The 26,077-nt window shown below is 33.1% G+C and overlaps 1 protein-coding gene across 3 annotated transcripts; it reads left to right on the plus strand.

Moving 5' to 3' along the window:
- The first annotated feature begins 23,821 nt into the window (after positions 1-23,821).
- LOC136229279 (UDP-glycosyltransferase 87A2-like) lies at positions 23,822-25,881 on the plus strand. Of its 3 annotated transcripts, none has more exons than XM_066017958.1 (2): positions 23,822-24,520; positions 24,613-25,881. In XM_066017958.1, exons 1-2 carry the CDS (start codon positions 24,019-24,021, stop codon positions 25,485-25,487), a joined length of 1,377 nt encoding a protein of 458 aa, XP_065874030.1. In that variant the 5' UTR covers positions 23,822-24,018; the 3' UTR covers positions 25,488-25,881. The 3 variants fall into 3 exon arrangements, with proteins under 3 accessions (XP_065874030.1, XP_065874032.1, XP_065874031.1); XM_066017960.1 differs by having other exon boundaries at positions 24,625-25,881; XM_066017959.1 differs by having other exon boundaries at positions 23,824-24,520; positions 24,616-25,881.
- The last annotated feature ends 196 nt before the right edge of the window (positions 25,882-26,077 follow it).

The following is a 26,077-nucleotide window of genomic DNA, read 5'->3' on the forward strand; positions in this document are numbered from 1 at the left end:
CTCATTATCTGGGAAGTCTCGAATTAAAGGAATCATAAGTTATGGTGAAATTCATTAGCTCTGTGGTCTATTAGTATCACAATTGCTTGCGCCATGTTGTTGCCCCAAATGTTAATAAGCAGTCGTGTATTAACTGGTCTCCACCCACTCTTAATGCGCTCAAGTGGTATGTCGCGATTTTGTGGGGACGTGTGGTTGCTTGCTCTTTTAGGATGGTGGCTAGTTGTTGGTAGCGTGCTGTTGTAGAGGCTTATTGCTAAGAGGAAGCACTCAGCTGGATTCGTTTGTAGGCATGGTGAGGAGCATGGATGGATTGGATGCCAAGGGTGTTATTGATTGCTTTCACAGCAAGTCGAAGGATTGGTCGGAACTAGACAGAATTGTTGGTAGCTGCTGGGTTTTAGTAAGTATCTATAGTATTTCTTTTATTTCTCAGGTTAAGCTTCAGGCTAACAAAGTTGTAGATACTATAGCTAGAATATTGATTTCTTGTTAGATCATATTGATTGGTTTTCTACTCCTTACTATATGTGGGCCCTCGTGGTAACTGATTCTATTTTTTATTAATATTTTTCTCTTTTTCTATAAAAACAAAAATAATTCTTTAATCTCTTGTATGAAAGTATAAAGTTTCCCCTATAATAAAAAAGAAACTTATCTTTTAGTTCTTTTTTTTTGATGGAAAATAAGCTTTTATAACTAAACAACAGTATCTTTACAAATTATATCAGCAATTGGTTCAGGAACACTTTCTACAAACACTTGACATCCATCATTTGACAGAGCTAGGTGAGCAAGAGAGTGTGATGTGTTGTTTGCTGCTCTTCTTACATGTTGGAAAGAAACAGTATCAAAATGAGGAATCAAAGACCATATATCTTCACAAATTAAGCCCACCTCATTTTGAAAGGGAACCTGGGAATTGATAGCAGATATCAGAGACAAAGAATCACTCCTTGAACTTTCCAAAAGCCACCGTCAAGAGCAGTTTTTAAACCAAAGAAAATTGCAAGCCCCTCCACAGACTCAACTGAAGAAGCTGCACACATATTATTGTACGCAGAGAGCAGCGACAGCCCTTTGTCATCCCGAATAATCATCCCAAGACCACACTTCAGTCCCTCCTCATTCCAGGCTGCATCGCAATTCAACTTGACAAAAGGCGCGGCCGGAGGACTCCATCGAGCTTCACACCCCGAATCTAGAACAAGAGAAATCTCCCCTGCTGGTTTTGTCATTGGATCGAACACATTCAACATTGCAGCTTTGGAATTCATATAGCAGTTCCTTCGCTTTCTCCACCAAATTCTGCGGGTCGAAGCCTTTTCCTCCATGTATAATTTTATTTCTATTGAACCACAACATCCACAAGCAACACAATACAGAGTCAAGCCACACTTTTCCTGAAAACTTAGTAATATTTTGTAGCCAATCTGCAAATCCAGCCGAAAATAATTTATCAATTCTAATGTTTCTATCAAAAAATTTCCAAACTGATTTTGCAAAAGGACAAAAACAGAAAATGTGCTTCAGGTCTTCTCCAACAGCTCCACAGAAACAACAATTTTTTCTAACGTTAAGTCCCCGATGTTGAAGATTAGAAAAGCAGGGAAGAGCATTTTGAACAAAACGCCAGCAAAAAACTTTAACTTTTGGGGGAATTCTTGCTTGCCAGATGTATTTCCAGACCCTTCTTTCCGTTAATAAATTGGAACTGCTTCCCTCATTACTCCTTCGGATTTCCTCAGCAGCCATGTAACCTGTTTTGACAGAATAGGTTCCACGTTTATCATAGGACCAGAATAGTTTGTCATCCGGTAGTCTATAACTGATAGGGATTTTGAGGATCGAGTCGACTTCACATGGTAAGAATGCAGAATTCAATAAGTCCCAATTCCAGCATCGATTTTCCCTATCAATTAAACAACTCACCATAGTAGAAGGAGGGGCGTGAGAGAAGATCAGTGGCTTCATGTGTTTTTGAGTGGATATCCAATTGTCTTTCCAAATATTAACACTAGTTCCATTACCAATTGGCCAATAGATGCCTTTATTTAAAATGTTTCTCCCCTTTAGGATACTTCGCCAAACGTAGCTCAGATGCAAACCAGTAGAAGCATTTAAGAACGAGGAGTTAGGATAATATTTAGCTTTGAAAACCTGTCCAAACAGAGAGTCCGGATCAGATAATAGCCTCCATCCTTGCTTTGCTAGCATAGCAAGGTTGAAAGATTCAACCCATTTGAAACCCAGACCTCCATTTATTTTCGGCTTACAAATCTTGTTCCACTGCACCCAACTAATTCCCCTTTCAGAATCATTCGGACCCCACCAAAAGCGTCGCATCATCTGTTGAATTTCCAAGCAAAATGAACTCGGCAAAGCAAAGCAACTCATCACATATTGAGGTATGGACTGAGCAACTAATTTTATAAGGACCTCCTTACCTGCTTGTGACAAATTGCGTTCCTTCCAGCCATTTATTTTCTTCATCAATCTATCTTGGATGTAAGCAAACACATATTTCTTGGATTTGCCTATAATTGATGGAAGCCCCAAATATTTCTGAAAAGCTCCCACTTCGTGCACCCCCAATGAGTTACAGATGAGATTGCGCCAATCAGGGTGCACATTTTTTGAAAAGAATACCTCAGTCTTATCATAATTAATCTGTTGCCCAGAGGCCCTTTCATAGCAGCTCAGAACATTTTTTATATGATAGCACTCATCAATATTAGCCCTAGCAAAAACCAGAGAATCATCTGCAAATAGCAAGTGGGATATGTTAGGACCATTTCGACCAATTTTGAAACCATGAATAGTACCTCTCCTTTCAGCAGTACGTATTAGAGCAGATAACGCCTCAGCACATATAAGGAACAAGTATGGTGAGATTGGATCACCCTGCCGAAGCCCGCTAGAAGGAGTTAGAAAACTAGCTGTCTATCCATTTATCAAAAAAGAGAAGGATACAGAGGTAAGACATTTCATAATTAAAACCACAAAATCCCTTGGAAAACCCATTTGCAGCACAATTCTCTCTAGGAAGCACCATTCTATTCTGTCATAGGCTTTACTCATATCAAGTTTCAAGGCAAATGAGCCTTTCTTCCCACTACATTTATGTTTCATCGAATGAAAAACCTCAAATGCGGTAAGAGCATTGTCAGTTATTAGACGTCCAGGAACAAAGGCGCTCTGAGACGGGCAAATGATACGTGGGAGAATTTTTTTAATTCTATTGGCAAGCGTTTTAGATATTAGTTTGTAAAGGACATTACATAGACTGATAGGGCGTAAGTCCTTCATAGAAGACATCTTGCTCTTCTTCGGGATCAAATAAACAAGGATATGGTTCAAATTTGGCGGCATAGACCCCGTATTCAAAAAGTTTAGAACAAAATCACGTACCTCTTTGCCAATCAGACCCCAAAACTTTTGATAGAAGAAAGTCGGCATCCCATCTGGTCCAGGCGCCTTGTTTGGGTGCATTTGCTTCAGTGCTTCATCAATTTCCTCACCACGAAAGGGACTTGCTAGCTCAGCTAACTGGTTCTCTGATATGCACTGGTCAATAATCTCGAAAGGGAATTCAGTTCTTAAATTTAATCATAATAATTTTAATGGTTTTTTTCGTAATATATACATTAATAATTTCGATACTTGTATATATTAATTACAAAAAAGTATATTATTAATCCTTTTAAATTTTTTTATCATAACTTTTTATCTTTAACATAATATATTTAAATTAAAATCAAATATTCTCATAAATGGTTTAATAATTTTTTCAAAAAATTCATATTTTTATCGATTTAATTCATAAAGTTTATTAGAGATAGAAAAAAATCAATTTTACAATTTTATATGATTTTACTACTATTTTAATCATTTTAAAATATTTTGATAATTTTTTAATTTTTCTACTCTACTAAATTAATTTTCTATAATTATATAAAAATTATTAAATCAATTACTTAATATTTGAGGGGTTATAATTATGTAGAGAAAAAAACAAAAAATAGGAAAATATATGTTTTTATTATTAAGACATAGAGTAAATGGTAACTTCGGTATTTTAAAATTTATTTAGTCTAATTTAACTATACACACAAACGTAAGAACTAAAGAGGACATAAAAATAAATGTGGTTGGAGCACTCTCACTCCTTAAGATATGGTAAAGGTTCGAACCTCGCTCACGTATGGGGCTATCGATTTGGCGATCATTTAGACACTTTCTAGGCCCTTCACGGTGCGACTAAGGATTAGTCTTTTAGAGAAAAATATGAATATTCAGTACTATCGTTGCTTATTTGTTGATAATTATTGTTTATATTATTTTTTGTCTGAATTTCACTTAGTTTTTTTTCTTATCATGTATTTTTTTTCTTTCATTCGGTTGTTTATTTATGTTTATGTTTATGTTTTGTTTTTGTTTTCTTGTTTTTTTTTTTGTCATTTTTTTGTGTATTTCAAGGTCTTGTAGATTTTTACGAATGACGAAGCGTAATAAAAAAAAGTTCATTTTAATCTTCATTGTGATAATAATGAAGCATCTATTTCTATTTCAAAGAGCTCTAAAGTGAAAGCTTTGGTTGATATAATGGATGATTTGAATATTCTAGTTCCTCTTTCTATATTTTGAAAGAGAAAAATTGATAAGGATGGTGGTTCCGATAGGGCTGTAATCGAGCGAGTCGAACCGAGCTTTTGCCTGTCCATCCTCGGTTCATTAGAAAATTAATGAGCTCAAGCTCAACATCTCATCTGTGAGTTGCTCCTAACAACTCGTTAACTCTATTCACGAACTTCGCTCACAAATTGCTCATTAATTATGTTCATTTGAAATTTCTTTAACATAAAACTACATAAACATAGTTCTGAAACCTACAAAAGTAAAGTTTACATAAAATTACGTTGTTTTACATTTTCTTTTATAGAAATACTATTATTAAAAAATAGTTGAACCATACTTTCTTACAAGCATTTTCATAAACAATATAATTAATGTTGTTCATGAGCTTGTTGATGAACCTATAATCGAGCATGCTCATGAGCTTTTGAGCCGAGTTTTATCGTGCTCAAGCTTAGATCGTTTATAAATTGAGCCGAATATGATCAAGTTTTTATCGAGCGAACGTTTTTCAGCTTATGAGCATCTCGACTCATTTACATCCCTATCTGAAGAAGCCAAAAAAAAAAAGTTTGTGCAGAAGTTGCATATAGAGGAGAAGAAGATTAATGGGTGAGAAGAATGATATTATAAAGTTAAAACAAAAAAATTCACTAAAGAAGTTGATGATTAAGTATTTTCGTATATGTGATAGGAACCAAATGTTAGGGATTCTTGACAGTTTTAAATCTTTGTCTGTTAACAATTGATTGAATAAAACTGTTTTAATTCACCGAGGAATAAAACTTACTCGTTCTATCTCTTCTAGAGATTGCTGCAAAATCCACAAAGTAGTTGATCTCCACAGTCTAGTGCATGAACACCTCACGAGATGGAATCGATGTTAGTCGAAGAACGGAATAATAGGGGAGATTATTTTAAGCTGGCTGAATTCCCTCTTCTTTCACTAGGAGGGCCGAAATTCTCAAGTAGATAATTAGGTTAGGATTTATTAGGGTTTTAATATTTAGTGTATTTATAGTCCTAATAGAATTAGGTTTAATTTATTAATTACAAACTTAATGTAAAACTATTCTAATTACATAAATAAGTACCAAAAGTATTTATACTATAAAATTAATTATAGTTTGATTAAATTTAACTGTCCAAATAAAATAAATCACACTAGTTAATAAATTGACGTACTAATTTAATTAATTATTCATTGAATATAATTCCATTAATTTGTAAATTAATTAATTACATTCTGTAAACTAATTAATCAATTAGACACTCAATCCCTAAATCCATTAATTGATTAGATTGATATAAAGTAACAATTAACCAATTAATTTAAGTACTAATTAATTACCTCGATATTTTACTGTTAATTATTTAATTAAATTCATCCCTCTAATGTACCGTTCTATAGGCTTCAACTCAGATATTCTATTTGCACGATCATATGGGTCTGTTCTTAGTTGGGAGTGGGCTCACGGCCCACAGATTGTAAGTGGATTCTAACAAACCATTACAGCCCCCAAATAAGACAGAGTATCAGCAATCTAAAGATACAGAGACCCTGTAGTTATAAAGCAACCGAGTCTAAAGATGCAGAGACCCTCAATGATACACTTATTTGCATAATATCCAAAGTACAGAACCTAGTAAGTATGAAGCAACTGAGGCCTATTGGACTCTACAATATGGCTTACAAGATTATCACAAAACTTTAGCCAACTGATTAGAAACTGTCCTTCCAGATATTATGTCTCCTCACCAGAGTAGCTTTGTCCCTGGTCGTTAAATTGTGTATAATATTATCATTTTCCAAGAAGTTATTCATTCAATGCACAACAGAAAGCATGGTAAGGGTCATATGATCATCAAAATTGACCTAGAGAAGGCCTATTACAAACTTGATTGGAACTTCATTAAGGATACTTTTGAGGTGGCTAGTTTCAACCGTACTTGGAATAGAAACATCATGGAATGTATTCGGAGTCCTAATCTTTCTGTTCTTTGGAATGGTAAGAAATTGGACCATTTCCAACCATCTCGTGGAATCGGACAGGGAGACTCTATTTCACCATATATCTTAGTGCTTTGCATTGAGAGACTTTCTCACTTCATCAATTTAGATGTCAATGAAGGGATGTGGAAACCCATTCGGACTTCTGAGAGAGGCCAAACGCTCTCACATTTGTTTTTTGCGGATGGCATTGTCTTATTTGCAAAGGCTTCCCCAGATTAGATGATGGTTATCAATGACTTTCTGGAGACCTTTTGCATGTGCTCGAGTAGAAGGTCAACTTCTCCAAGTATGGTATTTTTATAGAAAAAATGTGACCTTGGACCAAGCCGAAATTATCAGTAGCATCTTTGATATTCCGATCATGTCTGATATTGGGTTGTACCTTGGCATGTCCGCCATTCACGGCTGTCTGATAAATTTTTCCTTTCAATATGTTGTTGATAGAGTCTAGAATTGCCTATCAGGTTGGAAAGTAAGGACTTTAAATCTCGCAGGTCCACTCTGGTAAAATCGGTCCTTACTAGCATTCCTTTTTATTCCATGCAAACTCTCTCGCTACCTACATGAATTATTGATGAAATTGAAAAAATAACAAGAAGATTCATGTGTGGGGGGTGGGGGGGGGGGGGCAATGTTAGTACGACTAAAACTAGCCTCATTGATTGGCATATGGTGACCAAGCCAAGGAGCAAGGTGATATGGATATTTTAGACCTCCGAAAATGAACCTAGCCTTCTTGGCAAAATTAGGATGGCGTTGCATCTATGATTCGGATCAACATTGGAGTCAAGTCCTTCATGCCAAATACATTCGGACTAACCCTACATCTAACAAGCTAGAGCACAAACGAATCGCCTTTCACAATTAGAGAGGTATTGTAAAAGCAAAACATGTGATTGTGATAGGTTTGCGACATAGAGTGGGTAATGGCGAGAACACACTATTTTGGACCTATAAATGGTTGTTGGACAGACCGATTATTTTAGCTATCAATGTAGAGATTCCTCTTGTGGAGAGGTTTAACACTGTTTCTTTTTACTGGGACTCGAGTGGGTGGAAATGGGATTTGCTTAATAAGTATATTACTGATGAAATTGCTAAAATGCTAAATAGTATGTTGATTAATATGGATCCTGCCAACCTAGACAACATGTGTTGGGAACTTTCCCCTAATGGCTCCTTTACAGTTAAGTCTGCTTACTGTTCCTAATTAAGTACTTTGGTAAGTTTGAAGGACATCAATTGTAAGAGTCTTTGGCAGCTGAAAGTTCCTCACAAAATCTGCACCTTCTTATGGATTGTGCTTCATGGAAGATTACTAGGTAATTTTGAATGGAGCAGGCATGGCTTTACCCGAATTGATATATGCCATATTTAACATTCCCATTCCTAGACAACCTTGCATATCCTTAGAGATTACTATAAAGCTAAACAAATTTGGAGCCATTTCATTTCAAATAATCTTTGGAATTTTTAGACGTTTTTAAATTTGCAAGATTGGATTTTGTTTAACATTAATCCTTTGTTCATCATGAGCTTATCATTACGTGGAATTTTTTTTTCTCTACCACAACATGGTGGCTCTGAAAATGGTGTTGCATTAAGATCTTCGAGGGGACAAAGCATGAGACCGGAACAAGGATTGGCTTCCTCATATCCACTTTAAACGATACCTCTAACGCTTTCAGGATTGGTGAGGATCTTAGTCGTATGCCTATGACTCGAAGAGATATCCATGTTCGTTGGCAGGCTCCTGTTCTTCCCTATTTCAAACTGAACACAGACATAAGTAGTAAAGGCAACCCATGTATTTGCAGGAGAAGGTGGTGTCATCAGAAATTTGGAAGGCAGTGGGTGTCCGGTTTTGCAATCAATATCGGAATTTGTTCTTCCATTCAAGCGGAACTATGTGCCATTTACAATTGTTTGGATCTAGTTTGGAGCATGGGGAGTACACACATTATTGTTAGAGAGTGATTCAGTCTTGGCCGTTTAATGGCTAAATAGAAGATGCGGGAACTCTAGCTTATGCAACAACCTCATATTCGCTTACATTGAGCTTTTTGATAGAAACTAGAAAGTCAGTATTCTCCATACATTTAGGGTCCGTTTGGTAAGAAGTAATGGGCTTTGTAATGAAATATCCATTAGATTGAAGGGTCATTACCATGTTCATATGGTTTTCTTCTACGAGATCACCAAGGGCGATGTTTTGCGGCTCGTATGGGCTATCTTGCAGATACAGTTAATCCTCCCTTGGCAGAGGCTATGGCGACCCGCGAAGCGTTATCATGGGTCAAGGATTTCAACCTAGGACACGTCGAATTTCAATCTGATTGTTTGGCGGTGGTTCGGGATATTCAACATCAAAACATTCGATTATCATATTTGGCTGATGTTATTTGTGAGTGTTGTGATTTATTACGAGATTTGAACACTTGTTCTATCTCTTTTGTGAAACGATCAGCGAATTTAGCAGCCCATAGTCTTGCTAAAGCTGTTACTTCTAGTTCTGTTCGTGGTGAGTGGGTTTGTCCACCATCGTTTATACTTGATGTTCTATCTTCTGATTTAAGATAATAATAAGTTATGTTTTTATTCAAAAAAAAATTTGTTGTAATGGAATGAGAAATCCATAGATTAAATTTTGTTTAACAACTATTGTAATCCCCATTACATAAAAAAAATTGGATTGAATTTTCATTACATCCAACAAGTAATCCTAATTTCTATCTTTAAAGTTCTATCTAACCTCTCATTTGTCAAATCTCACTTTTCATCATTCTCAAAAACGCAAAAACTAGAAAACCTAAAAACGAAAAAAAAAGCAAAAAAAAAAACATGAAAAATAAGAAAATGAGAAAATAGAAAAAAACAGTGAAAATGGAAAACGAAAAAACGAGAAAAATGTAAAAAAATACTATGAAAACACGAAAATTATATACTAATTCCACGATTTTCATGTTTTTTTTGTTGATTTTAATTATGTAAATAAAATTTTACGATTACATTTAACTAAGCAAACATAAGTATTGTAACGGTAATTATATTTCATCATTTTTTTTACCAAACATGGTAATGGAATCACCGTTCCATTCCATTACAAGTTTGATTACATTACAATTTTAATTATATTACATTATACCAAACGCATCCACAAGGAAAATAACCAAGTAACTGATAAACTTGCCAAGTGTCAATATGGGTTCACGGGTTGTAAACGTGTCGTGTCGACTTACTCAGGTGACCCATTTATCCTAATCCTGACCCAACCCATTTAATAAATGGTCGACTCGGCACGAGTCGTTTAAGAAGCGAGTTGAACGTGTCAACCTGGCTAACCCATTTAATTTTACAACTCCATACTAAAAAAAATATTCAACTAAACAAAATGAAAAAGAAAATAAAAACATGCATAATTGCATATGAAAAAATAAAATCCAATACAAACTAACAAAACAAATTCAATAAGATAACATCAAAAGTCTAAAATCCAAAACTTACAAACAAAATAAAAAAAAAATCAATTCTAAATAACAAATAAACTAAAACTAAAACATTCAATTCAACTTAAACAACAACGGAATTATAATCTTGTTCATTAGTCTTTAATTCAATGCATTCCAACTGAGTCATCAATTTCTTTCAACTCATCCTGAACTATTAAATTTAGAATTTGAGCAGAACATCTCATATGAAAAAAATCTCCATGGTTTAATAGACCACCCTTGTTATTCAATAAATTTTTCAACAAGTCCACACATGTATCATTTGCACTTGCATTATCCAAAGTGAGTGAAAAAATTCTACCAATAATTTTCCAACCACACAAGAAATTGTAAATTTTTTCACACAGAGCTACACCATTATGTGGAGTAGGCAAATAACAAAAGTTTAAAATTCTCTTTTGGATATTCCAATCTTTATCAATAAAATGTCCGGTCAAACAGATATACCCATCTGTTGTAATAGAAGACCAACAATCAGAAGTTAGACATATCCTACTAGAAGTTGACTCAACAAAAGACTTACTTGTGGCTAGAGACTGAAGCGTTCACCGGATGTCAATGAAGAGAGGCAGGCAGCACAAATTGTTAGGGAAAGAAAGTTGGAAACATACCGTGTTCTGTATATATATATATATATATATATATATATATATATATATATATATATATATATATATATATACACAGAACACGGTAGGTTTCCAACTTATATAGGGGAGGGATCAAGTGAGAACTCTCCCTTAGATGAGGACACTTTCATAGGTGAGAACCAATTAAAACTACGCCGTTTTGGTCATTCTACAAAACACCTGCTATTCCAATAAACAAATCGCGCAAATCACTCACAGCAAAATCACGATAAAAAAACGCTCAAATCCCTCACATCTTCTCCATCATCGTTCTTCATCATCGTTCTTCATCAGCGATCTCCATCATCTTCTCCATCATCGTTCTCCATCATCTTCTCCATCATCGTTCTCCATCATCGTTCTTCATCATCGTCAATTAGATCGACCTCCTTCCTCATCGTTCCGTCATTAAACACTCCAAAAATAATCTGAAATCGCAAATCAGATTAAGAAAAAACGATCTACAATCAAAGAAATAGCATCAATCGGGTAATTTTATCTCCAACAACTATAAATAAATATTAAATTGTGTTCTATTTTTTATGTTTATAATTATTCAGAAATTGCTTAAATCTGAAACAGATTGGAAATCATTCAGATTCTATTCCGAAACAATGGAATTGCATGAAATAATAGATAATGATCTACAGGAGAATGATGATAACCATGAAATTTCTCTGTCTTCAACTATTGAAAGAGGTACATGTGTTCTTCATAATTTCTCTGTTCTTCATAATCTAAAAAATCTTGTTCTAAATAATTGTTCATGTGTTATATAGATAATAGTACATATTAATCATTTTTTATTTATAATTAGTTGTAAAAATTGTTGAAAAAATAAAATTGAGTATATTGAAATATAGAGTTCACTACGTTCTTCAAACTGTACCTCATGTTCTAAACAATTGTTCATATGTGCTATATATTATCACATATGTTCCAAAATTGCACTTAAATGTAGTGTCAAATGAAGAGCAGCCAAATGATTCTTCCACTGCAATTATATCCTACACTCCATAAGTAGAAATTGTGCTGACTCCTGAAGGAACAAAAGAATGGAAGCCATGTTGCTCTCCAGAAAAAATACCTATTGTAGGAACAAAATTTAATACTATTGATGAGGGTATTGAATTTTACAAAGCATATGCCACTGAAGCAGGATTTAATATTAGAAAATCTACAGTTAAAAAAAAAAAGAACACAAATGTTGTGATTTTTCAATACTGTTTGTGCAATAAAGCAGGCCATAAGCAGAAAAAAAATGTTGAAGATACTGAAAGACAAAAACCGAGAAGAAGATTAATCACACGTGTTGGATGCCAAGCACAAATTGTTTTAAAGTACTGCAATGATGGAAAATATATTGTCTTTCGTTTAAAAGAGGAACATACACACCCACTTTACAGTCCACGCTGTATGAAATTTCAAAAACAGGAAAGAAAACTGACAATACTACACAAGAAGTTGATTGTTGATAATTCTAAGGTGAGTCATATTCTAAATTTACTTTCCTAACAACATCTACAATGTTTTCAAATTGTATTTACTTTCTTTATAAAATTTGTTCATGTGTTTTGTGTAGATGAATATCGGACCCGTAAGAACATACAGACAAATAAAAGAAAATGTTGGAGGATACAACAATGTAGGAGCATCTAAGCAAGATTTCAAAAACTTCCACAGAGATTTAAAAGCTTACATTTATGAGTCAGATGCCCAAATGTTTATTGACATTTTCAGCAAGAAAAAACTTCTATGGTCTGCTTTTTTTCCGACTTTGATATGGATGAAGACGATCATCTCTGTAGAGCTTTATGGGCATACCCTATTTGTAGAAAGAATTATGCTCTATTTGGTGATATGGTAACATACCAAACAAACAGGTATTATATTAGGCAAAAAACATCCTGAGGCCCCCGATCTTTCAATATTTGGTGCATTAAGCCCTTGATCTTTCATTTAGACAGATTGAGCCCCTGATCTTTCATTGTTTGGTGCATTAAGCCCTCGATCTTTCATTTAGACACATTGAGCCATTGATCTTTCATATATGGGTGTATTAGGTCCTCTTGTAAATCAATTCATATATGGGTGTATTAAGGGCCTGTTTGGTTCAACTGTTAGCTAATAGATGTTGTTGTTGCTGTTAGCTGTTTGCGGTTGTAGTAAGCTGTTTGTTATTAGTTGTTTAATTATTAGCGTTTTACTCCAAACCGCAGGAAACATAGCGTTTGGTTAGGTTTATATAACCGCATCGTTTAGTATTTTCTCTGGATACTGCAGCATTTTGGAGCTTTTCACAAAAAGCTCTTTTTTAGAGCTTTTCATGGATAGTTGTTTGTAGTTACTTGTTATTGACAAAATTATCCTTCTTATTTCCACAAAATGTGTTTCCTTTTTGACATTATTTTTATTTCTAGAACACAATTATCGAAAAACAAAGTTTTGTTGCATTCAATAAATTTTTTAATTTTTATTCTTTATATAATTTATTTTTATTAATTTGTATAATATATTTTTTATTTTATAATTTATTTGTAGATTAATTTAAAACATGTCCATATTAGAAATAAATATATACTAATAGTAACAGTTCAGTATAATTTTACCAAACACTAATAATTAAATAATTAATAACAAACAACCAACGGCAACAACAAACAGCTTACTACAACAGCTAACATCAACAGCAACATTTACTAGCTAACAGTTGAACCAAACAGACCCTTAATACACCCATATATGAATTGATTTACAAAAGGACCTAATACACCCATATATGAAATATCAAGGGCTCAATGTGTCTAAATGAAAGATCGATGGCTTAATGCACCAAACAATGAAAGATCAAGGGCTTAATGTGTCTAAATGAAAGATCGAGGGCTTAATGCACCAAACAATGAAAGATCAGGGGCCTCATGATGCTTTTTGCCATTATATTACATGTACCAATTTCTTATTGCAATGTTCTAAATATTTATTGGCATGTTCTAATATCTTATTGTCATATTCTAAAATCTTATTCTTATATCCTTAAAACGTTTTCTTATTTCCACAGATATAACATGATCTTTGGCCCCTTTACTGGAGTAAACCACCACAAAAAATGTGTTACGTTCGCTGCTTGTTTCATTGCTAAAGAAGATATTGCATCATTTGAGTGGGTTTTCAAAACGTTTCTTAACGCAATGGGAAGCAATGAACCTACGTGCTTAATAACAGATCAAGATCCAGCAATGAAGATTGCAATAAAAAATGTTTTCCAAAAAACAGAACATAGATTCTGCATGTGGCACATTATGAAAAAGATGAATGATAAATTAGGTAAGCCTTCTAAAGCTTTGTTTACAATTAAAAATTTTACTGCTTGATTGTTCTACTATATGTTTTGATCAGGTATTAAATTGTATGTTCCAATGTATTAAATTGTATGTTTTGATTGTTCTACTTACTGGGTTTCTTAATAGGTCGTGCAATTATGCAAGAAACCAATTTCTTAAAAATGATTCAACCAATTGTCTGGAGTGTTGAGATTGAACCTGAAGAATTTGATGAAAAATGGAAAGCAGTTTCAGAGTTTAATTTGGAAAAACATGAATGGTTATGTCAAATATTTGAAATCAGAAAAATGTGGATTCCAGCGTACTTCAGAGACTTATTCCTAGGAGGAATTATGAGAACTACATCAAGGTCAGAGAGCGAGAACAACTTTTTCACTGCTTTTACAAATTCTCATTTAAGTCTTATAGAATTTTATTTGAGATTTGATAGTGCAATGGATGCACAAAGGCATAACCAAGCTCACAATGACAATGATGCCAAACATAAAAGACATGTATGCAAAACACCAATGGGTATTGAAACACATGGAGCTGATGTTTATACAACTACTGTCTTTTATGAGTTTCAGGAAGAGGTTTATAATGCTTCTTTCTTTTATGGAATAGACGGATTCTATAAACAACCTCCTTTCGAAATTTACACTATCAAAGAGCAAAGGACATCAAAAAACTTTCAGGTTATGTACAACAACATTGAAGACGAAACAAAATGTTTGTGCAAGAAGTTTGAAAGACAAGGCTTACCATGTAGACACATGGTGTGGGTTTGGAAGGCAAAAATGCTTGAATCAATTCCTAACATGTATGTGCTTAACAGATGGACTACATTAGCAACAAGTTAAAAAAAACATCAATCTGCACGGAAATCTTATGGAAGAATGTGCTGCTACAATTGATAAGAAAACATTGCTGAATCAACTATGGTCAGAGATTAATGTTTGTGTCTATTTGGCTCAAGGTAATGAGGAAAATATAAAGGATCTTGTGAAGAAGTTTCAAGGAATCAGAATGGATTTAGAAGCTAACATCACTCAAAAAGACACTGAGAAAAACAGAACTTTTACAAAAAATCAAGACATTGAAATGTTGATTGGAACTAGTGTACCAACTGAAATTAATGTCAAAGCACCAAAAATATCAAAGAACAAAGGTACAGGTGTACATATTCCAAAAGAAAACAGTGATAAAAGATTGAAGAGTGAAAGAGAGAAAGCTGTTGAGGAAAACCAGAAAAAAAGAGCTTATGCAGAGTCTGTAAACAGCCTTCTAACCATGATAGCAGAAACTGTCCAGAAAAGGAGAACAACTAATCTCTTATATTGTTTAGAACATATGATATATTGTTTAGAACATATGATACATGTTTTAGAACAACGATTTAATCTTTCCAATATACAATTTATTGTCACAGAATTATTATTTTTCTATGTAAGAAGTTGAATATTTGTTATTTTTATTTCTCTAAATTTTGTTATTTTTATTTCTCTATCTTTTTACCCGTATTTCATTCAATGACATAATTATCATATTTCAAAGTATTATAAGTATAATAATTATTTCATGTTCCTTTATCTTTTTATCTATATTCTATCCAATGTATGACGTGTGCCAAAATTATCATATTTTAAGTATTATAAATATGATCATTATGACATGTATCATAAATCTTGATGACAAGATTCATTTTAACTTCAAACTTCTCATGCTATTCTGATGAATTTCCATATGATTACACATTTTGTTAAACAAGTCTCTAAGCTGCACACCTTTCCACTCTAAACAAATATATCCAATCTATACTTCATTGTTGTTATCAAAATCGTGTATGTTCCAAATAATATGTCTTATGTTCTAACATATATAACATGTTAAAAAATAAAACACAAACTTTGCCAACAGAAACTTCTACAATATATTTTACAAAAATTACAATAACTATCCCATATATATTACACATTATAACTAACTGAACTATAATACTTGTACAAAAAATATTCTAAAATTCCAAAATACAATGCTAGAAATATTTACAGCAACTACACAATATAAAATTAATATAGCAGCAATTTCTTTGTTTCCAGAATCTGACAAAATCCTCCAACAGTACTCAACTCTAAAATTCTTCAACTGACCAACCTATAATATTACAAAATCAATATTACTAACATTCTCAAAATAATAACATCAGCCTATCATAAAAAAAGATTTTAAAAAAAACTCACAATATTATCTCCAACTCCAATATCCCATTTATTAACATATTGTGCAAAATATGATTCCATATGCTTCATAAGGAAAACACCACAATCATCATTGTTGGTTGTGTCTTTCCACTTCAACTTCAAATGTCTTGCACTATAAGCACTGATATCATTCAAACACTCAGGGCTTTCTCTTTTAATATAAAGTGAATATGCTTTCACCTGGAAAACATAAAACAACACCTTATCAATATTAAAACATATCATCAACTATTCAGAACATACAGTTAGTTTTTCCAAACATGACAATAAATATATAGAACACAATAACAAAACTAAAAAACAGTTGAGTAATATTACCAAAGCCTTTGGAAAACCCTTATATTTACTAGAAGGTTGTACACCTTTCTCAAGAGCCTTGTTATCAATAACGTCTATCTTTCCAGTAAAATGGTTGATAACAAAAAGATAGAAATGTGCAGCATAAACAACCGGAAAGAACACCTAAAAAGATAAAACCATTAGCAATCATAATAATTTCAAACAAAAATTTCAGTAAAACACAATTTACTTTTAATATAATTACCAAGTGATAACTCTGTAAACTATCTACTTTAGCCTCACGAAGTTCATAATTAATCCTATCAAAAAAAGCATTGTGTCTTTCACTGTACTTAGTAGTTCCAGGAAGTCATTTATCAGTACATAGTAACACCTATACAAAAATACAACATTCATATTAATATAATCCAATTTCTTTTTAACAAAAAAATAAATATCAAAAAGTAAAAACACATACAAATGGTACAGTAGAGAAGAAGAATCTATGCACAGTTTGACCCCTGCTCTTCCTTTTACAATTCAATATTCGAGACCACGCATCAACAACATTACAAACCAAATGATTCTTTCCTGACAAGGTCATAATCTCCTCTCTATTGATTGTGGACAAACAATCACTATACAACAACTCACTTCAAAAAAAGCAAACAGAATAAAATAAAAACAATAAGTATATCTTAAAGAAAATTCAAATTAACACAAACAACATTCAATTAAGATCTTACTGTGGGTCTCCATTACAGAAAGCATATTCCACCAACATTCTCCTCGAACCAAGCATATTCTTTAGTAAATGCTCAGACTCAACAAAAAATGGAGACTGTAGATATACAGGCAACTTTGAAATCCCTTTTGCACGATTTCCAACACCACATTTTTGCGCTTTCTCAACTACATCTTTGTCTACTCTCCTATTAACAACATAAAAAAATAACAAAAGGGGAAAAAATTAACCATGTTCCAAAACAGAAACCACATACTCTTAAATTCTATTCTCATGTTCTAAAATATAAACCATATGTTCCAAAAACACATACACATGATCTAAATTACAAAAATTCTTAAATATCACTTACATTACATTACTATCAGAAACATCATCAGCAAAACAGTCATCAAGTCCAGTAACTCCTACTCTTATCACTTCTTCCACAAACTCTTTCCGAACTTCACCCAAATCAAATTGACTATATTGCATACCACACCTACTTTTCCACTACAAAATAAAAAAAAATTAAAACCATTAAACAAATTATAATTTCAAAATAATGCAACAAAACATTTATTATAAGTGCACTATACCTTTTCAGCAAACTTCAAATCATTGTCCATCACAATATCTCTCATGTTTTATGATCTTTCTGCTCTAGCACACCCTACAACACAACAAGCACAACATTAAATCATGTACATCAATCTAACCTTTACGTTCTAAACAATTTCACACATGTACAAAACCAATATACAAGTTAAGAGTTACCAAAAGTGCAGTCCATTTGATTTTAATTTGATCATTCTCAGAGTATAATAGAATAGCGCTGTTAAAATGAAATTCATTAAAATCAGGTACATACAGTAAAACCTCTATAAATTAATAATGTTGGGACCATGAAATTTTATTAATTTATAGAGTTATTAATTAATCGATAAATTAATAATTATTAATTTATAAAGTGATTTTAAATTTTTTAAAAATAAAATTGAAATTACTAATTTAAATGAAGTTTTTGTCTAAAATCAATGAACAAATAAAATTAAATGTGCATTATATAAGTTAATTGAACTTGAAAGTTCATTGTGTCGAGCACTATGCAAAATTCAATTGAATGCTTACAAGTCCAAAGTTTAGAAGAAATTGTGAGCGTTATGCAAAATTCAATTGAGGATGAAGCTGAGGATGATTGGGTACCTTTGAAACAGTCACAAGAAATGAAACAATTATAGCATCATCCTTTACCATTTTTTGTTACAATTTGACAAGTATACACTAGAACTTTTGAATGCACTCAGAATAGTTAGAGATGAAATTCAACTAGATTTAAATTTCAAGAAAAAACAAAATATACTATAGATTCATATTTTGCTAAATTATCCTAAGCGGTGCCTTCTATGGTTACTTTGTTTTTTACCTAAGCATAGCCTTTACCTATCCCTAAGTATGTATATCTATATATATTTTATATATGTATTTGAGAAATTATTAATTTATAGAGGTAATAATACAATGTATTTATAAAGGGTTGTTCTAGAAAATTATTATCTTATTAATTTATTAAAATTGATCATTTTTTTGAACTGGCCCAAGTCGGGACCAGAAGAAATTATTAATTTAAAGAGTTTATTAATTTATCGAGTATTAATTTATAGAGGTTTTACTGTAATCTTAATCTTAAAACATAATTATATATCAAATAAACTATAAAACAAAATATAAACAAAAAACATACTCATTCACAACATTCATCCATACATCTGCCTTTGGCAAACGCCTTCTCAACGGATCCAACCAATAAGCTCTAAAAATTTTCAAATCGATAACTGACAACGTCCAGTGTCCACTTAAAATAATACCATTATTATTTCAAAATAAAGAAAATTACTTACAAAAATATTAAATAAAATAACTAAAATATTCATACCCTGTATTATATGGACACAAAAAGATAGACTTATCCATTGTGGACATCTTCAATCGATTCATCAACTCATATGAGCGATGTCTTACTGTTTTAGAACTTCCAATTGAATAAGTGTAATGAGGATCAACAAAATAAAACAATTTGTCCATTCCTCTTTTCTTCAACAAATTAAACAAGTAGCTACATAAAAACACAAAAGTAAATAGTCAGAATCAACTACAACTAATATAAATAAAACTATAATATTTCAAAAACAAAATACCTCATATAGAAAATTATAACGTTGCAAGTTATCTCTTCCATATGAACCATAGAATATATATCCTGCCTCAACAATAATGCTTTAGCAGCATGTCCAAACAATTCTTCACCAACAACATAGCTAACAAAATTGCCTTTCACCAACTCCGAATTAGCCCATTTGCACAGACTCTGTAACTTATCTGGAATATTTCTAGGCAAAACTTGCAAATTTACATCCACCGCATCTTCTGTCTCCACGTTATCAATTCCATCATCAACAACAAACCTGTTGACAAAACAAACCACCTTAAAACATAAAAAAGAATAAGATAATCAGAAACATAAAACCTATGTCCTAAACAATAAGGCATATGTTCTAAAATATAACAAACATTAAAAAACATAAACAAAATATAAAATAATTCTTATCACATACATTACTTCAGTATCAGAATTATTCTTCACATCTGTAACATCCACTTTCTCAACAAATTTTTTTGCTTGTGTAGATCCACCTTCAGCTTTAACAAAATCATGCAACTCTTGACTCAACAAATTAAAATTTGGACAAGAATATTTTTCTTCAGATTTCTTCATTGGAGTTTCACTTTCTCTCTGATCTTTCTTCTCTCTTTTTATTCTTTCAACTAAAGCATCTATCTCATCAAAAAAATCAGAATTAAGATAAGGATGACTATCTTGAGTAGACAAATCACATTCAAAATCTCCAGTCATTCCTGTATCTTTTTTACTTTCAGCTTTGTTCTCATTAACAACTTCTTCTTTCCCTCCTTCACATTGAGTAACTGGATCTTCATTGCCTCGAGTATATTTACTCCATAAACTCTTGATCACATTACCCATCTCAACGCTTGTACCATCTTCACCAAAAACAACATTAGCTTCTCTCAACATACAGTACATTTCATTAACTTTAGAACCCAGTTCTTTAGCTAATGATTGGAACTTAGAAAGAAATTCATGCATATACAAATCCATAATAAAAAAACAGGGCAAGTTATAAATAATAGTAAGCATGTTCTACAATTTAATAAGCATGTTCTAAAATTTAATAAGAATGTTCTAAAATTTAAAAACAAAGGGAAAGTTGTAATAACGTACAAAAATTTCTGCTGGTCCACTAGAAGAAGCTTCTCCACATTCCTTCCTATTGCCTCCTTCAGCATCTTGATTATCTTCATTCCTATCCGCTGCTTCTCTTTGCAAATTTCCTTCATCCCCATCCATACTTTCTCTTACCAAATTTTCTCCTACCAATATTCTCTTCAATACAATCCCACTTCCAAATCCCCTCAACTTCTCCAAAGCCATCCTCTTTTGAATTCGTTCTTTATTCCAAACAGATATCAATGGATAATCTCTTGGATTAACAACATTAGCTCGTTGAAGCCTATCAAAATAACTTATCTAGAAAAAAATAACAAAAATGAACAAGTTATACACAAATTAAAAAATAAACAACAAACAAATATTGTCAAACACATAATAAAAAAAAATAAAATTATACTTACCAACAAGAAAGGAAGGGGGCCTATGAAAAAAAGTAGGACTCCTCTTCCAATCACTGACAGAATCCAACAAATGCTTATATGCAAAAGAACACCAGTCCAGATTTGCAATCTCATTAACATTCCGACAACTATAAAGAAATTTATAGTTCATAGTTTGGTTCTTGGTTGAACGAATACAACAATTCACCGCATAGAATACGAAATGCAACAAAAACTCATCACACAATGGTTTTGTCTTCAGATCATTCAACTTGGCAATCACAGTACTATTAATTGGACTTCCACTCTCAAGTCCAAAATAACACCTCCATTGAGCAAAAAAATCTGAACAATCATCTTCCCCAACATCTTGTGGCTCCTCAATCTCCACACCTCCACAAGGCAAACCATAAACAGCTTGAAAATCTTCCTTAACAAACTTCAACTCTTCACTATTGTCCAGCATAAGGCTACACCTATCTACATTAAAACTATTGACAAGCCTTTCACAAAAAGAAGCATTATGAACATCTAAACTCAGATCCAAAAAACCACCAAATCCAATCCGTTTAATTGCATCCTTATGAGTCTCCGGATTATCATTAAGAATACCCATAAACTGCTTAGAAGGTATTCTTTGACCAAGAGCAGTCTTATTCTTTTTAGAAATATTTTCATCATCACCTACACTAACAACCTTCTTCCGCTTCTTTAAAAACCTAGAAGCAACAGATAGGTTTCTTGCAAACTTAACTTTCTTTACCTTCCTAGCATCAACATCTTCCTTCAAAGCATCAACAGAAGGTTCAGAAACTTGAGAAGAATCAAAACCTTTGCTAGATACACTCATTGTTTGCCGCCTAAACGTACCTTTACTAGATTGACTACTTGTTTCCTGCTTCAACGCACCTTTAATAGATTGACTCCTAGTTTGCCGTCTCAACAAATTATCAGACGGAACAACATAACTAGAGAGCAAATCATTTATCAGCAGGAATGGCTGACATTGAAGGTCTTTTAGAAATGGAAGGTCTCTTAGAAGTCCTCTTAAATCTTCTAGATGTCTGTCTTTTTGCACTTATAGCTTCAATAGGAACAACACTCTTACCTTTTTTTCTTATCTTTCATATCTTCATCAGAACAATATTCTTCAATAATTTCATTCAGCAAATTCTTATCAATCACATTACTTGGAAAAATCTCTTCTCCATTGCCTCCCATTTTCTACAAAAAAAAACCGAACATATACTCAATATTTTAGAACAAACAAATGAAAATATAGACCAAAACATAAAACAAATGCAATAACTCATCAACAAAACGTAAACTAATTTAACAAAGCAATAACTCATCAACAGAACATATGTTCAATATTTTAGAACAAAAACCATACAAAATAATACCACAACAAACTTTCAAAGTTCAAACAAGCAAAACCCTCAAACAAACCAATATCTCATTAACAGAACAATTGTTCAAAATTTTAGAACAAACACATGCAAATATAGAACAAACATAGAACAAAAATAAAATGATTTTGAAACTCACTAAATTTCAAAATCAAACCACAACAAACTTACAGATTTCAAACAAATGAAAAACCTACAAATCAAAAGGCAACAAAAATAAGGTATCAAAACTTAAAAATAGAGAACAAACATAAAACAAAACAATATACCATTAACAGAACATAAGTTCATAATTTTAGAACAACAAACACAAAATATAAAACAATAATAAAACAACATAAAAACATTCTCAAACTCAATACATTTGAATACAAAAAAAAAACATATAGAAACTGATTCATAAAGTTCAAACAAACGAAACCCTAGAAAATAAAAAAAACTACACAAAATCGCTCTCAAAATCAACGAAGAAAATAAAACAACAAAATAAACAAAGAACATAAAGCAACAAACCTCGTCCAGACGAACAAAATCACGGAAAAAAACGAAAAAGCGAAAAAATGCAAACAAAAACAAAGAACAGAAAAAACGAAGAAGATAAGAAACTAACCAAAGTCCAGAGGAACAATACATGGTATAATCGATGAAATACACGGTATAACCAAAGCAAATCTTCTATCAAAAGCAAAGTTGATCGACTGTAGAAATGAGAGAAGATAAAAATGATGAAGGAGTCGAGGAAGAAGTCGAGGAAGAAGGAGGAACGAAGCGACAGAAGTTTTCAACTTCAAAGAGACGCGCCACTTGATACCAAAACTCACCGTTTTTGTTAAACTAATACCCCTAAAACGACGTAGTTTTAGGTGGTTCTCACCTAAGAAAGTGTCATCACCTGAGAAAGGGTTCTCACAAGAGCCCTCTCCTATATATATATATATATATATATATATATATATATATATATATATATATATATATATATATATATATATTAGGGTTAAAAATTAAAATTATTTTAATATCCATAAATTTTTTTTATATTTACATGATATATAGGTTAAATGGGTTATATGGATGGGGTTAGATGGGTTCACGGGTTGGGGTGACACGATCCATAGACTCGTCTAAATTATATGGGTTACAACGAATTCGCGAGTTAACCCACGATCCGACCCGTTTATTTTACGAGTTAAGCGTGTCAACCCATTTATGACCCAAACTTATTTATCTCAACCCTAATTCCTTTATTTCTGTGTTACGGGAATCGTGTTATCGTGTTGTGAACCATATTAACAGCCCTTTGCTCTACCTATTCCCAAAGGCCTTCATGTATATAGCCAGTATTATTTTTGTGCTTCTATGGAATCCTTAGATGATGCTATTGGTGTCTCGTGGTCTAGAAATGTGGTCTTGATTAGATCCCCTCGATGGATTTGAAAATATATGTTAGGACTAGATAGTTTTTTGTTTTTAATCATCCTATAATTCTGTTTGTAAATAGAGTTGGTTAACCAGTTAAGAAATTATAGTGTTGAGTTTGCAGACATGGAAGAAGGAGCAATTAACCCAGACTCAACCGTCTGCCATGTGGTGGCGATGCCTTATCCTGGCAGAGGTCACATCAATCCGTTGATGAATCTCTGCAAATTATTAGTTTCCAGAAAACCTAACAATTTCATCGTCACCTTTATCGTCACCGACGAGTGGCTTGGCTACATCGCCTCCGACCCTAAACCTGATTCAATTCGCTTTGCAACCATACCTAATATTCTTCCCTCTGAGAATGTCAGGGCCCTTGATTTTCCCGCCTTCTATGAATCTGTTATGACAAAATTGGAAGCTCCTTTTGATCACCTACTTCGTCATCTTCACCCGCCTGTTACTGCTATGATCAGCGATGTTGAGTTACTCTGGGCAATTGAGTTAGGAAATCGGAGGAATATTCCGGTAGCTACGCTTTCCACCATGTCAGCAACATTCTTTTCAATGCTCTATCATCTTCATCTGTTCGCGCAAGATGTTCAAAGTTCGCCTGTTAATTTGTTAGGTATGATCGCTTCATATTCATTCCAATATTATTACTCCTGATGTATTTAGGGTTCACTTAATTTAGAGCGATGACTTTATGCTTCCATTTAGTAGAGAATGCAGACTATATCCCAGGGATTTCTTCATCAGATTTGGCAGAGCTTCAGACAATGTTCCTCAAGTATGATTTGAGAGTCATTCAGCTTCTACTGGAATGCATTTCCAAGGTGGAGAAAGCACAGTATCTCCTCTTCACATCAGTATATGAGCTTGAGGGAAAACAAGTTGAAACTCTAAAACCAATTCTACCAATTCCTATCTATCTTGTTGGCCCTTCTATACCTTATTTAGAACTAGAAGCCAATGATGGTCATAGTAGCCCTGACTACCAACAATGGCTAGATTCACAACCTCAAGGTTCTGTCCTGTACATCTCAATGGGAAGTTTCCTTTCTGTTTCAACAAACCAGATGGATGAAATTGTAGCTGGGATTCAAGAAAGTGGTGTTCGGTACTTGTGGATTGCCCGTGGTGAAACGTCTAGGTTAAAGGAGATCAGTAATGGTGATAAGGGGTTAGTTTTGCCTTGGTGTGATCAGCTCAAGGTGTTGTGCCATTCTTCTGTAGGAGGATTTTGGACACATTGTGGCTGGAATTCTACTCTGGAAGCAGTTTTTGCTGGTGTGCCATTGCTTACTTTCCCTTTATTTTTGGATCAGTTTTCAAACAGCAAGCAAATTTTGGATATATGGAGAACTGGTAGTAAGGTGCAGGGGCTGATAGGAGAAGAAAATTTGGTTACCAGAGAAGAAATTGCTCAACTAGTCCAAAAGTTCATGGATTTGGAAAGCAGTGAAACGAAAGAATTAAGGCAAAGAGCAAGAGCAATTAGAGATATTTGTCAACAAGCTATCGCCCTAGGTGGTTCATCTGCTACAAATGTTGATACGTTTATCAGAAACATTACTCGTAGAAATTGCCCCTAAACTGCTTATGTATGCTTTCCTGGGTGAAAAATAAATTGTTTATAACTTCTACTTTCAGGATTTACTTGAAACTTATCATTATGGTTAGCTTGTTTTAATGTAAAAAATGGCTTAGCTGCTAATGAGTTATCTGGAGTTCCATTCAGTAACCTGCTTTCTTTAAACACTTTGGCTAAAAAAGCTCAGTTCAATTCCTTGAAGCACTCGTCAACAACAAAGATAAACGGATTTGAATAGCCTACCGTTTAACAACTCACTGCACCAAGTATTTTACATGAGCATTAAACATCATTGAAGAAAGAAACCAAGATTGTTCATTACCTTCAACAGAAGGGAAGATTGAACATGCCTCAGTATTACAAAAAAAAAAAAAAAAAAAAAAAAAAAAAACAAACATGTAGGAGCACAATTAGAAATGCGTGTCTCAATTGTACAATTAAAGCCTTCCAATCTATTCTTTTGGTTCCACATACACCAGCGGCAGTCTGGCAGATCATTCACATCAGTAACTGGGAGTAATTCTATGTATGACTATCTGAAAGCCTAAGATATAGCTGCATTGCTACTACAAATGTCTGCCTAAGATATAG

Source organism: Euphorbia lathyris, chromosome 5 (assembly GCF_963576675.1).
Source record: "Euphorbia lathyris chromosome 5, ddEupLath1.1, whole genome shotgun sequence".
In the NCBI taxonomy this organism is placed as follows: domain Eukaryota; kingdom Viridiplantae; phylum Streptophyta; class Magnoliopsida; order Malpighiales; family Euphorbiaceae; genus Euphorbia; species Euphorbia lathyris.

Bases quoted from the DNA above. Each gene is read 5' to 3' on its own strand.
- LOC136229279 (XM_066017958.1), top strand. From the start codon at position 24,019: ATGGAAGAAGGAGCAATTAACCCAGACTCAACCGTCTGCCATGTGGTG. The intron at 24,521-24,612 runs GTATGATCGCTT...GCTTCCATTTAG, and splicing joins TTCGCCTGTTAATTTGTTAG to TAGAGAATGCAGACTATATC.